Consider the following 17,986-nt stretch of genomic DNA (forward strand, 5'->3'; position numbering starts at 1 on the left):
AGGGTTACGAGTTCCACTTTGATGACGTTGAGCCCTCCTTCAGTGTCATTTGCTAGTTGGATCAGCTCCCACCGGACTATCTGCAACCACTTGGCGTTCGCTCATGCCTGAATGCTTGGTATGGGTGATGCAAAAAATGTCTCTGCTGAATTGAAGAGTCTAAACTAGTCCAGTATCTGTGCCAAAAGGTCAGAAGAGTCTTTAGAGATATAATTCGATGCCCTTCTTTTGCGTGATACTCTGTCTTGCAGCTTATCCTCTGACAGCACATTATACGTGGGGGGTTCTTCGGTTGTTGGCTGGGGTGCTGGAAGCATTCTGGCAGGTACCCTCTCCCCCTTGACATGACTCTCCGGAATCACCATCAGGGCCGAATGCAGCATAACCAGGGAACAAGTACCTCACCATGACAGTGGGAGGTGCAAGAACGCCTGTTTGTCGCATACCCAGTAATTGTCCATTGATGCAGCTGTTCCCTTCTTCATGTCGGGGAAGATAAGTGTTTTATTGCAATGTTTGTTGACCTCATGGGCACCTTCCCTTCTCTGTGGAAACAAAGTTCATTTCACACTTCACATTGGATCTTGATTGGCTTTTCTAGAGCTGTCACCCACGTCAGTTTGGCAATGTGCCGAGACTAGACCTGGGTGCATGTTTTCTTGACCCACTGGAATTTTTCTTCCCGCAGTGCTTCTGCTTTAAACATCACAGTTTCCTCTTGCCATTTGTTTTCTGCGAACATTGTCCCTTTTATAACAAAAAATGGTTGCTTCAAACAGAGGACTCCTTTGGGCTTGCTGTGACAGGTCTTCTCATTTTGGAACAGTTGTAGTGCTACAATGTGTGCCTGGAAGATACTTCCAATTATACACAGTGCTAGATGAATGAGACATTGGGCATCTGCTATAGGGGTCTCCTGGGGTATTAGAACTTTAGGTGTCCCTGATGCTTGGGGTATCAAGCAGCACACATAGCAACACTCATTAGTTGCTGGTTTACCCATGATGCTCATGTCAGAGTACCACTTATTGGACTGATCTGGGTGGTGGGGGTCCTCCACTGCATCCAACACCAGGCCATGATACGCATCATACCGTTTTTGTTCCGCCCCCCTTTTCCTTCTATTTCTCCCCCTTAGGTCATTATGTAATTTCATTAGTGTTTGATAATAGATAGGAAAAATGCCTAAATTAATTTTTTCGTTCGGACCATAATTACATAGCCCATGCTGTGAGGTGGGATGGATGGGGTGGGTGCTCGAGAACTAAAGTGCATGAAATCGCTGCTTGAGGTAGGATTAAAGGTCGTTCTTGAGTGAGCATGTGGCAGCATTATTACATCAGCAATTAGATTGTCATCATTGTAATCATTAAATACATTTTTATCAGTATCCATCATTAACAGTTCATTCAGTGGGGCTTTCATTGTACTGTTTTTGTGAAGGGAGGTAAGGTTCGAGGAGACATTAAGGACCCAGATCAATTTCATCCCATCCCATGCTAAGTGGGTTCCCTCTTGCACCAGTTTTGCCCGCTCCCCCTTTCTTTTAAGCCTTCTAAAATAAAAGAAAAAGAAATTGACCAATACAGTCCTAAAGACAATAAAATAGTTGAGAACACGATGGCCACAAAATAAATGCCACAGTCGTAGGAGTAGGATCTAGGAGCGCTAACATTTCCCCTATTGCTATCTGCATTTGTTGCGTTGTCATTGAGGGCCCTCGTTTCTGCCATATTCGCACCTATAGAATAAAATACAAGGGGTTAAGTGCACTTTCAGTTACACAGAAACATATTTTTTCCATGTTGAGCTGAGGGCACCTATATTCAAATAATCAACTGTTTCATTTTTTTCCATTTTCATTTATTTACTCACTGTACACATATTTACACATTTGCATATTGCAGGTATCACCTTATTTTTAGTCCTTCATTTAGTTAGTACCATCAGGGTACAGCTGCCTCTTGTTCATTGGGCTGTTCCCCTTCTGGTGCTACCCTGTCATGTGCTTTTCTGACATCTGAGAGGTGTATCCAATATTTCATGCCCTTTATCTTCACCGCAGAAGGGGTGCAGTACACAACTCGTAAGGGCCATGAAATCTTGGAGAGTAACATCTCCTTACAAAGCTCCGCACGTACACCCACACCCCAGGCATTAACTGTGTTGTGGGACTATCTGTTGCTGCAGTGTTTGTATCAGTTTCTCTACCCCTTGTGAAGGGTGGGGCAATTTACTTTGCTATACTCCGTACCACCTGCGTAAACTGTGACAGATATTCTTTGAATTCCTCCCCCGGGAGTGTGGCACTTCTATGAACATCTGATGACCTTCTGATTGGGGATATTGTCGTTTGCATGTGTCTGCCTGTTACTATTTTGTGCGGTGACAAGTGGTGGTCTTTGCTAGGTTGTGTACATAATTGAAACAATGCTAATGGCAAACAATACACCCAATTATTTTTGAGTGTGTGGCATAACTTTGACAATCTGCTTTTGGGAAGGCTGTTGATTTTCTCGACCACCCCAGTTTGCTTACAGGTGGCAAATGGAACATAGTTTGTCTTTAATTCCTAACAGGGATGTTACTTCTTTCAAGAGGTCATTGATGAAGTGAGTTCCGTTGTCAGAGCATATATCATCACAAATGCCCCAACGTGGAATGCCTCTCTTCCCTCACCAAAACTGTTACAGCACATTTCGCATCTGGGTGGGCACATGGACCTGCCTCCACCCAACGTGAAAAGGGGCAGACCACCACAATTAAGTATCTTGCTCCATTGCACCTTTCGCCCCTATATCTGTATAGTCTATATGCAGCTCACGGAAAGGTCCGATGCGGCGGTGCAGCGTCCGTCGTAGTGTCCCGAGTGTCATTCCAGAATTATATGTTTAACAAGTTACACATTTTATTGTCATTTTAGCCAGATGTTTCTGTAATTTAGGGACAAACCAATCTTTCTGGATGTCCGCGGCTGGTTTATGGTCTTTCCATCTAAAACCTTCCAACTAAAGTTTTTGCATCGAAAACCCAACCATCGAAATATTTGCATCAACCCCCTGTTTTTTACCCTTAAAAACCCATCCCAACCAAAATGAACCCTTTAGCCATCACATATGCATTCGCTGCATATATTTTCGATGGATAGGTTTTGATGGAAAAGTTTTCGTTGGAAACTTTTTCGATGGAAACACTAGATACCTCCATTACTATGTGTTGTTTTGCTGTGTGTGCCAGAAAATAAGCTGCCTATTTTGCAGCAGCATCCGCTGTCGCGTTTCCTAATGGGATTACGTCACTATTACCGGTATGGGCTTGGTATTTTACCAAAGCCACTACTGAAGGTTCCGCTAGTGCCTCTATTAGCGCATTTAAAAGTTCTGCATGCTGCACTGAGGACCCGTCTGCCCTTTTGAAACCCCTCCTCCTCCACCTAGATAACCCGGCATGTACCGTTGTGGTACGTATGCTGAGTCTGAGTAAATTGTTAGTGCGTTTCCTCTTGCTGCGTGTAATGCTTCAATCAATGCTACAAGTTCTGCAGCCTGCGCTCAATAATGCATGGGTAATCTTTTTTGTACGAGGATCTCATATTCACCTTCCTCCAATCTTACCACTGCTGCACCCACATGTTTCTCCCTGTGTCTGGGAAAATAGATGCTGACTCGTCTACAAAGTACACTTCACCTTCCTCTAGGGCATTTTCATTTGCTTTGGGAATGTCGTCGTATGTGCCACAATCGTGGTTTTGCATGTTTTCTACTGTGCATGGCTCAGTGATGAAGGTGGATGGATTTACTGTCTTGCAGTGCACTATGTGGATGTTGGTACTCAACAGTATTATTTCACAAGCAGTTGCCCTTTGTGTGGTAGGTGTGGATTTGGATTTCTGACAATTGCAAACAGAGAGTGTTCTACAAACAATGTTACTGAGCATCCCATCACTATGGTGGCGCTTTTTTCAATTGCAAAGGCGGCGGCTGCAAGAGCTTGTTTGTGCGCGAAATGTCCCTGCATCACAGAGTCTAAAGCGCCACTGTAGTATGCTAATGGCTTGTGTCCTAACAATGTTTTCTGTGTTAGGAAGGCTGTCATGAGTGTTCCATTGCAGTGTGAGAACAAATAGAATTCTCGATTCATAATCAGGGATCGCTAGAACTGGAGCCGTACAAATAGGTTCCTTCAGTGTGTTGATGGCAGTGTTCATCTCTTGTGTCCATGTAATACCTGTGCTTTCTTTTAGCGCTTGTAGTAGGGGTCTTGTGTATGCTGCATAGTCAAGTATCCACGCTCAGCAATAGTTACATATGCCGAGAAACTTCTGCATGTCTTTCACTGTGTGGGGCCGGATTGTTGCACGCACTGCTGCTGCTCTGTCTGGAAGTATGCGCTTGCCATCCTTTGATATTAGCAGTCCCAGAAACAGTACTTCCGCTAGGCAGTACTGCAACTTCCCTTGGTCCACATTGTACCCTTTGTGGGCTAACAAATTTAGTAATGTGACTGAATTTGCACTGTTCCTCACTCTCACCACAAAGCAATAGATAGTCTACATATTGTATCACTGTGCTTTTGACATCAATATTTCGAAGATCTTCATGCAGTTTTCTGTTAAAAATACTCAGGCTCTCACAGTATCCTTATGGTAACTTGCAATGCTCGTATCTTTTCCCCCCTAGTGTGAATGCAGTCAGGTATTGTGAGCCTGGATCGAGTGGTACCGAGAAAAAAGTTTTTGTCAAGTCTACCAATCTGAAACACGTGGCGGATTTTGGGATGCTGCACAAAACGGATGCAGGATTTGGGACAAGAGGAAACTCCTTCTGTATGATGTCATTATGTGGGCGTAAGGCCTGCATCATCCTCCAAACCCCGCCCTTCGCTTTCTTAATCAGCTAAATCACCGTATTACATGGCGAATTTGATGGTACAATGATACCCTGCTGTAGTTATGCATGTATTGTCTCTTTTATTCCTTCCTCCGCTTCCCTTGACAGGTGGTATTGTTTTACGCGGGGCAGCACTGCACCTGGCTTGAGTGTAATCTTAACGGGTGTCACTTCCTGCAGGACCCCTACATCATGGGGGTTAGTTGTCCATAGTTTTGTAGGTACCTGTTGCATGTCTTCATTGAAGAAATATGGAGGTGCACCGACAATGGTCATGAGGGGTTTGTCACTCGTCTGTTTTGAACCTTTATGTCACAGGGCATGCATATTTCCATTATTATCTCCCCATCAGTGTCATTATCAGTGAACAGCTCCTCGTCGCAGTAGACCATCCTGTATGTCCTGATACCAGTTATCTACTTTACCAACATTCCTTCCTTTTGGATCTCAGTAAAAACTTGGTTATATCGCAACCATTGTTGTAAAAGTGTTTTGTTCCTCCCCTCATGACAAATCACATGCTGACAATTTAATCTGCTTTCTTATTCTTCTTACTACAATTCCTTCTGGAATGCTGGAAGAGTTCATTAAGGCATTTGTTAAGAAACGGAACTGTCACATTCTTACAACTCCATATAGAAGGCTAACTGAGGACGTGGATGACCAACTGGCACTTTAGTTGTTGACTCAGGAAAATATAATCTAAAATGTTTTCACTAAATACTAGGGGTGGATTGAGGAGGCCTGGAAGTAATAGAGGTGGAAAGAAAGTGTGATACATTGCACCAGCAGCAAATGGTTGTATGTAGTAATGTAGTGCACAAGCAATATGGATATGTGTCGGGGCTCCACGGTACCCAAAAAACTCTCATGACTGTGATCCTCTGTAATGGTCCCAACGATCCTTTCCTGCAATTCCACATATGCAAAACAGTTTGAGACATAAAATGGGGACGCTGCGGCGGTCGGAGTTATACACTCAACATCCTATTGGTGGGGATCAAAAGCAGCCACAATGACATCAATGGGACACTCAAGGTATTAAATCAAAGTAACCAGGGATTCCCAGTCTGACGACAGGGAATATTCACAGCATGTGAATCCATGAAAGATCAATGCTGGAGAAGTTAAATATCAATGGCAGCCCTCTTGACTGTCACTTCAACACTCTGTGAACTTCTCAGTTAATTTTTTTAAATTAACCTTTTTACAGAGCTCATCAATTTTTAAAGATAAGGCATCTGAGATGACCTGTCCATGCAGATCCAGTATGGGGTGGGGCTGAGATGGGAATACCTTTGCCAGGGGAAAGAGAACTAAAACAATGTATCCTCTCCCTTAATGTCTTTTGGTGAAATATCATCCATCAATCGAGCAATTTTTATTCGGCCCCAAACCTTACAAGCAGAGAAAGGGGTGTGGGGGTCTGACACAGACATTGGACACTTACAAAGCCAACAAAACCCAACAGAGTATGAAATTTAGGGGAACTGGGAGCGATTTAGCTCCTGCTTGTAGCCTAGAAGAGCCTGGTTAGCTTGTCACCAAAAGCTACCAGGTGCTACTTTTGGCTCTTCAGGCCAACCAATGCCAAACAAACACCTATGGGAATTTAACTCTATGCATTTGGGACAATCTTTAGATAAACATTATGATTACATATATACAACATTTAAAGCATAATGGATCATAAATAATGGACAAAATGATTCATTTGCATCTTATGTAAAAGATAGATTCACAGAACTTTATGCACTAGCTCCTTGTTACCCAGTGGTTGCGCCTGGTCACTGGTTACCCAGGCGCAGCTTTACGCTCCTGTTGATCCAATCTTAATTTCAATACTAAATTCTAAGGGGGAGCACAGTTCCCGAAACAAAAACAGAATCTGTAAAAGAAATGTCAAATTTAAAAAGAAATCAGCAAGTAGAACTGTTCTAATGGGCATACAGTCCAGGCTGTGCCTTTATATGTTATGTTATGGTATTGGGCATTTGTATAGCGCCTATTACCATTGGTATGATTTCAAACAGATGTGGGATGAACGCCCTCAGGGACCGTAGTCCAGGTCAGTGGAGAGAGTAGTGTAGTAAACAGTGCTTGGAGGCACTCGGTATGTGTGCCGTGGAGAGTGTTGGCATATTGGTGTGTTTGAATGTCTGTGTGGATATGAGATGGACCCTGTTCCTGATGGGCTTCCAGTGCCTCTCGAGGAGATGGTATCGCCTTTTGGGGTACAGAAATATTAGGCTAAGGTCCTCCCTGTGCCTTATTGGCTCTGCAATTGCTTATTGGCGCAGTCTGTTGGACGATGACAACCATATCAGGCTCAAATTAGATAGTTTCAAAATAGGTGCTGGAGAGGCCCTCGGTCGGTAGTTCTGCTAAATGTATTCCCAGATAGGTAGGATAAGGAAGGATGTAGGTGCTAGCAGACCTTCAGTATGTAGGTCTGCTCAAAGATTTCCAGATGAGTAACAAAGCAGGATAGTCATTTCCTGGATTCAGAGTGTAATACATATCCTGAGGTGGCAGTAATCAAGTTCGGTCATGGCGTTGGTACATAAGTGCTATTGGTGCTCAGGTTACAAGCCTAGCACAATCGATCCAGATAATTGGAGATGGATATCTCATGGCTTCGGAGCGTGGTATATAACTGGTGGAGGAAGGCAATGATTCATGGCCTAGGTACACAAGTGCTACTACGATTCAGATTTCGAGTCTAGGGCAATGGCTCCAGATGGTTGGAGGTAGATATCTCCTGGCCTGAGACCCTATTGAAGGGCCCATATTGAAGAGGTTACCAAGCCATTTCTTGGACGTGGTGGTAAGTCGAGTCGTCAGGGTGGTCCCGTATGTGTTTTTAGATGAAGAGCCAGGTTTTCAGTTCAGTTCCTTTCGGAAAACCATGTAGTCTTGGTTGTGTCTAATGCGTGAAGAGAGTGAGTTCCACAATGTTGGCGCCAAAGTTGAGTAGGCGGACCCTCCAATCCTGGCCGAATTGGAAACGGGGAACACTATGAGGAGGGTTGTGCTTTACCTTAGGGTTCGGGTTGGCTGGTAAAGTGTGATCTTTTCTTGGAGGTATTTGGGGCCTGCTTTGTGCACTGCTCGGTGAGTAATACATAGGATTTTGAAGGTGGCCCTATGTCCAATTGGGAGCCAGTGTGGAGTGCAGAGAGCAGGTGGTCCCTTTGTTCCAGTGTGTCACGGCTCGCTCCCTTCGCTCCCGTTCCCGCCACTTGGGACCATAGTTTGGGGTTTATTCCCTACTGGACATTTCCTCCGAACCTTACTCTACAGTACTATGATGAATTAGGAGCACTAAAACCCTATTGTCCAAGTTACTTCCCTTCCGGATCCATTCCAGGTTTTTGGCAGCCAGCATGCTACTTTAATCTAATGACTATGCTTTCCGGAATGACTATGCTTCCCAGAATGCCTGGCTCACTGCTTCACCTCCTCCCTTGCAGGACAAGGTTGGGTGGAGGATAGGCAACACCTGTGGCTGCAGGTGCAGCAGGCGGCACACCTGAGAGGTGTGCTTGTTAAGCAGCTTTAAAAGCCTCAGTTTGCTTCAGTCCAGCGCTGGTCATTGTTGCAGCGTTCCTGTCGTGACTGGTCCCTTGTTCCTGGTTCCTAGTTTTTGTGCCCAGTTTCTAGTTAGTGTTTCTTGTTCCTTGTCCTGGAATTCGTATTTGTATGCTTAATTGATTTCTGCCTTCTGGAAATCCCTTTCTCCCTTTCTCTGTCTGCAGGCAGCCTTTCTCTGAGCTTTCCTTTTGCTGCAGCCCAATTGCCTGTGTTCACTGTTTCCTAGAAATTGTCCTTTGCTACTGAAAGACTTGATGCATTAATCTTTCCTTTACAGGTTTAGTTTCCTGCCTTTTCACCTTGGATGGGTGGGAAGGTTTCCCTTTTGATATCGTTTTCACTGCTCCTGATCCTTACCTTCTATTGGGATCCATGCCATGTTTTCCTTTACACTTTTGCATTTATTTCCTATTTTATTATTAGGTGTGGGAAGCTGTTGTAACTAGCTCCTGTGTGATTATCTTTTGTTTTCCACACTGTACTATTCCTTCTTGCCTCTTGACTTGGGTTTAGGTATTTAGTTATCCTCACTCTTTGCCTTTACTGCCTTCTGGGTTCTTGTTTGATTTACAGGGTTGTGGGTTTAGTACTGACTTTTGAGTGGTCTTTCCGGTCCTCGTGAATACGGACATCCAAGTGGTCTTTCCGGTCTTCGTGAGTACTGGCATTCATGTGGTCATTCCGGTCCTCGTGAGTACTGTTTCCAAATTCTTTATTCAGTACCGTCAGCTCACAGATTCTGTCCCTGCTTGCCCTCTACGTGGGCTTAGCGCTGTCAGTATCTGTAATAGCATAGTGGGTAAGGAGTTTGCCGACTTTCCTTTCAGTCATAAGGAGGTTCTAAGTGCTTACCCTACATTCCTTTTTCATATAGTGGTATACACGAGTCTTGGGTATTGAATGCACGTTGTTAGATTCAAGGTTGTTTAATGTGTATTTTGTGCACATTTCCCCTGCCATATCCATCGCCTTCTTCCTTTCCTGATACAGTGAGAGAAAAAGTCTGGCAGTCAAGTTTTGGACTCTTTTGAGTTTGTTTATCTGGTAGGCCGGTGCACCCAGCTAGAGGAAGTTTGCATAATCAAGAGCAGAATTTTCATGCGTGAAGCTGCTCTATCAATAAAGAATGTGTCTGGAATGTCTTTCTTGCAATGCAGGAAGAATAAGTAAAGAAAGCAATAATAGGGCAATAAAAAAGAACAACAATATAAATACCAATCATTTTAAGAGGCCACAAAACAAGATGTTAACTACAGAAAAGACAACAGTATGTTGTCTTTGTCATGAAACAAACATCATAGCTGAAAAAGGCAGTCATGAGCATCTTAAGCAAGCATTGCCTAAACAGTGGCCTGCCTGGTAATAAAGAGGAAGACATTCAAGAGGCGCGAGGCATGACATGATGAACAGACCAAAGAAGAACAATGGGCTTAAAAAGAATGAATGTCGGTAACAATTCTTTGTGGAAGACTGTGACTGCCACTGGAAGCTGAGAGAGGTGTGTGGTGAACGAAAAGCCCTTTGCCCATAAATCCTCTATCAACAAACATATGTGATATTAAGCATATCTGTCAAAGAAGTGTGCCTTAATTGACGTATAGGTATGGAGAGAATGCCACTAGAACTTTCTTCTCAAACAAGGCCTTCACTCATAGTTAACTTACCAGATCCACATACTCCTCCACCACTGGAACTGCAACCACCTCTGGCTCCGGCTCCGCCTCTCTAGCTCTAACACCTTCAAAATCTTCCTCAGTCACATCTTTGGGAAACAGATTAAATGAAAATCAGACACAGAAAGTACTGCAAGTTTTTTACAGTCCATAATAAGACCCTTTTCAAGCATTGATACCCTAACAATGTGCAGTGCTTCAATGGATCTGAACACTGGTGACAGATGCCAGGCAAGCTATTGATAGGAGATTTCACCAGAGCCCAATCACAAGGGCCAAACATTCTACTGAGTCGGGCAGTACATAGATTCTCAAGGCTTTTGTGGCTCACCTACTGTTTGAATTGATCAATTAAGGTCAGGTTCTCAGGAGGGGAATGGGCTACACAAGAACACAGGGTATGGTCTGCTTGAATGAATGCACTGAAGAGGTTTATTTTATATGTAGGCAATGTGTGCTATACAGTTTAAAGGTAAGCTAAGGAAAATCATAGAAGGGATGATGTTCATAGGTTGAATCGTTTGTTAGCTCCTAACTGCCAGGTTCAGGAGCACAAATATGTACTTAGGTTCACTGGAACATGGCATGGGTCCCATCCTCCCCCAATGTGCCGAGGGGCTCCCTGAGGTAGAGCAGTCACAATGTGAATGATGCAGCCCTTGCTATGCCGTTTCTCCATGATCCTGATCTTTTAACTGTTGCTGTGTAAGTACACATATGTGGACCCATTTCCAAGGGAATCTGTGAATGCTTAGTTGAAAAAGGAAGCACGCTCGAATTCCCATAGAGAAAGCACCAACATATTAGCAATAATGGAGTTGCCTGGATCAAGTGAAGACCACTGATACAGCAAGTAAAACAAAAACTCCTCACCCTAAGAAGGTGTTTGTGTGTACGCGTTTGTGTGTCTACATGTATGTAATCAGTGTATATGTGTGAAAGTGTTTGGCAGTGGGAAGGTGAACTGCATCATATTTATACTGCCAATGATGACTTATTTTGTTAGTTTAGTGTCATCATTAAAGTGCTATATTGTGCAGCTTCATTAAAGTGATTTATAGTGAACATACTAACAGATTGTGCCCGCAGTTTCATGAAAGTGATTTGCAATGACCACTGGACACAGCTTCATATAAGGACTGTACAATGACCGATGTCTGCCGTTTCGTGAAAGCGATTGACAGGGACCTGTAAGCGTGCAGAAGTAAGAGATCGACACAATGGTGGCATTTTAATTGCTATAAACCTTTATTAACAAAATTAGGTTGGGGAAAACCTAACTATCCCTAATAATAAGAGGGGTTTCCCTGCCTCAAAGAATAATCTAAGGAGTCTGTCAGGATGCCCAAAGAAAAAAGTACACCGTCGTGCCAAAGCTATTTCTAGCCCTTACATTGTGAACTTAAACTAAGGTGATCTTCTTTGAATCAAAGGAATGTTTTTCTTCTTTTGGACGCGGGTTTAAAAGTTATTTTCCAGCTCGTAAAACAAAGTTCAAATGGTGCAAAAACAAACTCCCAAAGGATGTGCAATCTTGTGCCTAAAAAGGTTGCCAGGTCCTCACAGGGCAAAGAGTATGTCTACCTTCTCTTGGCTTTCCCAAAGGTACCCAAACACCAGGAGGAATGACACCTTCCCCCTGATTTCTCTTCAGCTTCTTCAAAGTGCAGAGAGAGTGTCCCATTCTTTTCATTAATGTTGACAACCACCAGGGGGACTATTCCATTCCCCTGGCTTCTCTTCAGCTTCTTCAAAATGCCAAGAGAACGCCTCCCTTCTTCTCTTGGCTTGGTATTGTGCCATATAACCCAGGGGTAATTCTTCCCTTCCCCTGGTTCCAGCTTATCTCACACAGCCAACCTGGTTCACTAACCTCCGAGGTACTTTGACTATGAAGATGTCCAACAATGTAACCCTCATATGGGTGCGAATCCCAGACTCACCTTTCTGACTTATATTCTGTTTTCTGCAATGCTTGGTATACTCCCGTGCCAAGTATCATAGGGCGTTTTTGGATATTTTAAAGGTCTCTCGCCACTGTCAGGGTCCCAGACCCCGTCTTCTGGATTTAGCTCGCACATCTGGGTTCTCCACCAACTTCTTGGGGCTCCTGCACCTCCCCGACAACCAGCATACTTTTTTTCCGGTCTGGGATAGTTTCGGGTAATTACGCAGTCTGCTGTGCGGCTTCCCTGACCTTAGTGGCCATTCTGCAGCGGCTCTGCAGTCAAATTCTTCTTCTGGGGAACGCAATGTTTCCCTCTCACGCTCTCCAGTCTACTGCAACGCCAGGAGTTTCTCCACCCAGGATTGTGGAGCAATCCTTCCATTCAGGACCCACTCTGCTTGCCCCTGACCTGGCCTCTTGTCAGCGTTCTTCCTTCTCTCGGGTCTGTGCTTGCTCTCTCGGCTCCTCCTGGGAGGGCTCAATGCCATTCCCAGTCATTCCTCTGTTTTTATACTCTGTTGTACTTTGGATTGTCCAGATTGACTAGACCAATCTGTTTTGACTTGCACAGTATTCCATACTACTCCACACCTCTTCTTCGTCTCAGTTTTCCAGTTAGTGTTCACATGGGTAGTCGGTGTACACCCTCATCAAAGAGCAAGGGAGGGACTGGGTTGCCCTGAATAGGGCAACAGGGTAATGGGAGTGTATAGGGGGTTATTTACATACCAAATTCTGCTTGTAAAGTATTCCTTCTTACAATAAGGAAATTCCCCACCCATGTGATCCTCCCACGGTGCACCACGCTCAGGGGGACTATTGGACTGTGGCTGCACCGCTCTGGTCCCATGGGAGGGAGGCCCCCCCCTATGGGAGAAGAGACGAGTTCCAAGGACTCGTCACAGACTATACTGGGATAAATTGTGGGTGTGACATCAAAGCGAGTTACAATATCAGTGCTGAAATATATTTTGGGCGTAGCTGTATAAAAGTAACTCACAATGATAATGCTGCTATAGGTTTTGACACATGCATAATATTGTAAAATGCTTCCGTAGACGGTTGGCAACATGGCACATAATTGATATTTTGATATGCTATGGTATATTTCTTTTTAATTTTATGTTTCTCCACTCGTAACGCACATATCCCATAGAGTGAGGAACCTCACAGAGAACCTGCATCTGTGTGCAATTAGAAACATGAAGCACAAAGCTATGGCATCATTATTGAGATAGGTTTTTGCAATTTTTTTACTCAACAGCCAGAGAGAGTCAATGTTTCGAATGTCCTGTGGAAGCAGATTCCACAGTTTCAGACACATAACTGAAAAATGTCTGTTTCCATAACGACAGAAGCAAGACCGTGGGTCGACCAGTAACTTCTTGTCCTCAGAACGTAAAGCCCTAATGGGACAATAACAATCTTTATGCATAAAGAAGCTTTTGGGGATGAGGTGGTACAATTCCACCCCCCTCACCATTCCCACTGTATCTAAACTCCATGTGAGCTAAGGGCGGAGTGGCCCCCAGCCCCACGATACCTGAGCACATGATGCAATATAGAAATGTGCCTGTAACACCTAACCCACAACCAACTAAGGGAAGGCTCCAGTGGTGCAGTAGTGGTTGCAGAAGTCAGCCAGGGCAGAGGCGAGGGAGTCAATGTGGCCCTTGATGGTTTTCGAAGAGCAGGGAAGAACCTGTTTTGACAAGACTTTCATAGATCAGACTTGTCTAGAAACTTAGTCAGGTGAGAACAGAGGAACGGAAGAGAAAGAGGGAGGAGAGATGGCCACAGCGGGGGCAGAGGTCGAGGAGAGAGTAGAGGGAGGAGGAGGAGAGAAGGATAGGAGGAGAGGATGAGAGGGTGGACAGGATGTCCTGGGTTTTAGAGATGAAATGAAAAGCCAGGGCTGTGCAGAGGGCCTGGAAGGGGACAGGAGAGGTAGCGATTGCAGCAGGATTGTCCAGCTCCTTGCAGATTTAAAAGAGTTCGGCCAAATTGTTAGATGCTGCAGAGACGTGGGCTTGGATGTGGGCTCTCTTCTTAGTGAGGGAGTCAGGGAGGTTGAAGCCCATCGTGAATGAGCATTATAGGAAGGTGTCAAGTGTAAATTGTGGAGGAGCACAAGCTTTGCACAAGTTTCATAGAATTTGCAATGTTGGAATTGCTTTACTGAAGTTATCAGTGTTTATGGGTGTTAGTCTTCATTCTATTTCTAATGTTCTTAGTACTTCCCTTGCTGCTGGAACTTCTACAAATAGTAAATAAAGAGAAGCATAAGGCTTGCCTCGGGTCCAGATGTAGAATCCTATAATGTGTGGAATGTGATGGAGCACGGCACTTACTTGCAAGCTGGACTCATGATGTCATGGTAGCACTTGCTCATCAGAAACATTCTGTGACATATCTGAAGCTGCATGTGATACAATAGTCACAATACAAGCAAACTGTTGATAGGTATTAAAGTATGCGCAACAACTATGTACGTCCTTCATGTGCAGAAAAACTGTACCAGTCTGGTTGATGGCTCAGACTGCTACTGACTGCTGTTCATTTTCAGTCTGAAGTACGGTTCGTAGTTATAGGGGACAAGCCCTAATCTATATGACGAAGAAGTCAATAGATATAGACATGGATGTGCCGTGTGCATAACGGTCTCAGCTCCTTCTGAGGACCAATGCACAGCCAGTATTATGTTCACCTTTTCCTATGCTGGAGACAGTCCTAGGTTCGGGGTTATCAAACTGTGTTATCAAACTTTGAATGGGCAATGAAGTCCATTGGCAACTGGTCCCAATAATCGTTGCACATGATGACGATAATTAACATGGGTGCCAAACAAGATTTCTTGCATTGACGTGCAATGGAGATGGGAAGTAAATTCTACCTGTTTTTAGTCAGAATATGGTGAATGGCATTGCCTCAGAGGGACAGAATGGGAAGTTACAATTTCATAGAACAAGGTTTTTGTATAGCTGCTTTCAGGCACAAATCAATACACCAAGGATTTGCTGCCAGATTACATGATCACAGAAATTAATAAGTTACTCACCTGGAAGTATAGATCTAAAATTAGTGCCTTTAATAGAATCAAATAATTTAAAATATTTCCATTGAAGAAGCTGGGAACTCCCATAACTTTTTTTTAAAAATATTAATATATGAAAAACAAACTCCTTTTTTCTACTAATTGATCAACATATCAAGCTTAATCAAGCTCCAGATTTGTGAAGAGCGCATGTTAATAAATGGGAAAAAATAGGCTATTATTTTCCTGTTTTAAGGCCTTAAAAAAATATAGACTGCTCGGATAACCAAGCCTGGCCGGTGCGTGAACCTATAAACGACCTCTTACTGGACATGTTCTGTATTGTCTGAAGGGACATGCTTCCACAGCCTGGCCGGTGCGTGAACCTATAAACGACCTCTTACTGGACATGTTATGTATTGGCTGAAGGGACATGCTTCCCCAGCCTGGCCGGTGCGTGAACCTATAAACAACCTCTTACTGGACATGTTCTGTATTGTCTGAAGGGACATGCTTCCACAGCCTGGCCGGTGCGTGAACCTATAAACGACCTCTTACTGGACATGATATGTATTGTCTGAAGGGACATGCTTCCCCAGCCTGGCCGGTGCGTGAACCTATAAACGACCCCTTACTGGACATGTTCTCTATTGTCTGAAGGGACATGCTTCCCCAGCCTGGCCGTTCCGTGAACCTATAATCAACCCCTTACTGGACATGTTCTGTATTGTCTGAAGGGACATGCTTCCCCAGCATGGCCGGTGCGTGAACCTATAAACAAACTCTTACTGGACATGTTCTTGGCCGGTGCGTGAACCTATAAACGACCTCTTACTGGACATGTTATGTATTGTCTGAAGGGACATGCTTCCCCAGCCTGGCCGGTGCATGAGCCTATAAACAACCTCTTACTGGACATTTTCTGTATTGTCTGAAGGGACATGCTTCTTCTCTTTGCAGCCCTAGCTGCCGCATTTTGTTATGTTGCGCCACAGCAATTTCCCAACAGCAACAAACAGAATAGAGCCATTTCGTGCCTCAAACACTTGGCACTGGCCCTGCAATGAAGCAATGTGAATGGCTTTGGAAACTGGCTCAGAAAGCCGGTGGCATTCTGCAGCTTCTTGTTCCAGCCACCTCGGCTGAGGTGCATCTGCTGGAAGCCTGCCCAAGAGGGAGAGCCCCTAGCCGGCAATTCCATGAAGCGTAGAAGAGCACACAGACATCTCCAAGGACATTCTGCTTGGGAATCAGTGAACTATCGTAGCACCTCCTCTCTGCCATGCAAAAGCAGCTTTAAGAATCCCCTTCCGGGAAAGCCGCACTCCACTGTTTTATGAAGAGTATCTACTGTCATCTACGTCGTTTCTAGTCGCCACAAAAGCAGTTTCCCCAAAAGAATTCGCAAATAGTAGAACATTCAGTAAAATCTTGATGAGAGGACTTACTGAAAACCTTTTAAGGAATTAAAAACACTTTTTCCTTTGCAGTGCAAATTGAAAGAGTGACGGCGCACCGTCACTAACGGAGTTGGTCCCCAGGTGCTCTGGCGGATCTGAAAACGAGAAGGCAGGGTGGGTTATTCGGGTGAAGAGGGAGTAGGAGAGTGAGAGAAGTGGTGACCTGTTGGCTGTTAGGGAGAATTTTTTGTAAAGGCTAATTTCCCAAACCTAGTGAGTCCCCCAGCAGCTTTGCTGGATTTTTTGGGGTTTATTTTTTTCTCCTGCTAAGAGTGAGACTCTTTTTTAGACATGATTTGAGGTGTTCCTTTGACTTTGTATGTGTTTTATGGGCTATGGGGTTACACAGCACCCTCCGTGCAGTAACCCAGGGGTGTCGTAGCGACCTCCAAACATAGACTCCATACCCTGGGACTGACTACTGTCTCCCAGGGCATGTAAAGTCACCATTGGCTTTACTAGTCTTAAATTGTGAACAGAACCAGTACAAACCATTATATTGTGGACATACTGGTCGGGGCAATTCGATTGCACCGGGGTCTGTTGTTCGAGGTGTCAATCTGGAAAAATGAATACCCTTCATTTGAATGATAGACGTAACTTAATGGCTGTGGGCCAACCTTCTTATGCACCGAATTGGAGAAATATGAATTGCTATGCTTGACCCACGAGCGGCCATTTTAAATGTAGTAAGAATCGCCATTTTGCTTGTTAACCATTGCTCATTGCTTTCTGTCTAAAAATGGCTTTGCAGCTAGCAATTCTTACGGATTCTGCTTACTCCGCTCAACTGTTAACATTGTTGGCTGAATATGAAAGGACAAGGTCGCGGGACTGAAGAGTTTACTGAAACTCCTCATGAGTAGCCCAGAGAGGAACGCCCACGCTCCCTCTCTGTAGCCTTGGGAGGAGGCTGCAGGGCATTTAATCACTTCACAGCTGCCAGCCAGTCTCGTACGATGGTAGAATATGTTAAAATAATACAGTTAAAGGCTTGAATTATGCTTCTCTTACGGCCCCCCTTCGCAAAACCCTTTAGAACGTGTCGGCTCCCAGGACACGAATAGTACCTCATAGATAGCAAAGCTTGGAATGTGGCTCTTCCCCCGTGTACAGATTGCTTCCAAGAACAGAACCACCGTGTTCTAAAAGATGCCTCCGCACTTTCTGAATTGCACATTGTTACTAGAATAGACATTGAAAGCATTATAATCGTCATACTCGTCCGATATGTCCATCGTCATCCCGAGTTCAAAGGAACTTAATACAGAGGGGTGTTGAACATGACTTTGCTGATTGTATGATATGCATTTTGTATATATGTAACTGATGTACATAATTCGCTCTCTTGCGTCCCTCGAGGTCTTGGAAACTCACGTTGCGGGGCG

General features: G+C 44.3%; 1 protein-coding gene across 1 annotated transcript in view; it reads right to left on the minus strand.

Moving 5' to 3' along the window:
* DNAH2 (dynein axonemal heavy chain 2) overlaps nt 1-17,986 on the minus strand; it is a 3,498,763-nt gene that overhangs the window by 3,377,601 nt on the left and 103,176 nt on the right. Inside the window, exon 3 of the mRNA XM_069646273.1 lies at nt 10,148-10,245. Coding sequence (XP_069502374.1) covers nt 10,148-10,245 — 98 coding nt within the window. The remainder of the gene's footprint in view (nt 1-10,147; nt 10,246-17,986) is intronic.

Source organism: Ambystoma mexicanum, chromosome 1p (genome assembly GCF_040938575.1).
Source record: "Ambystoma mexicanum isolate Mex_15411 chromosome 1p, UKY_AmexF1_1, whole genome shotgun sequence".
In the NCBI taxonomy this organism is placed as follows: domain Eukaryota; kingdom Metazoa; phylum Chordata; class Amphibia; order Caudata; family Ambystomatidae; genus Ambystoma; species Ambystoma mexicanum.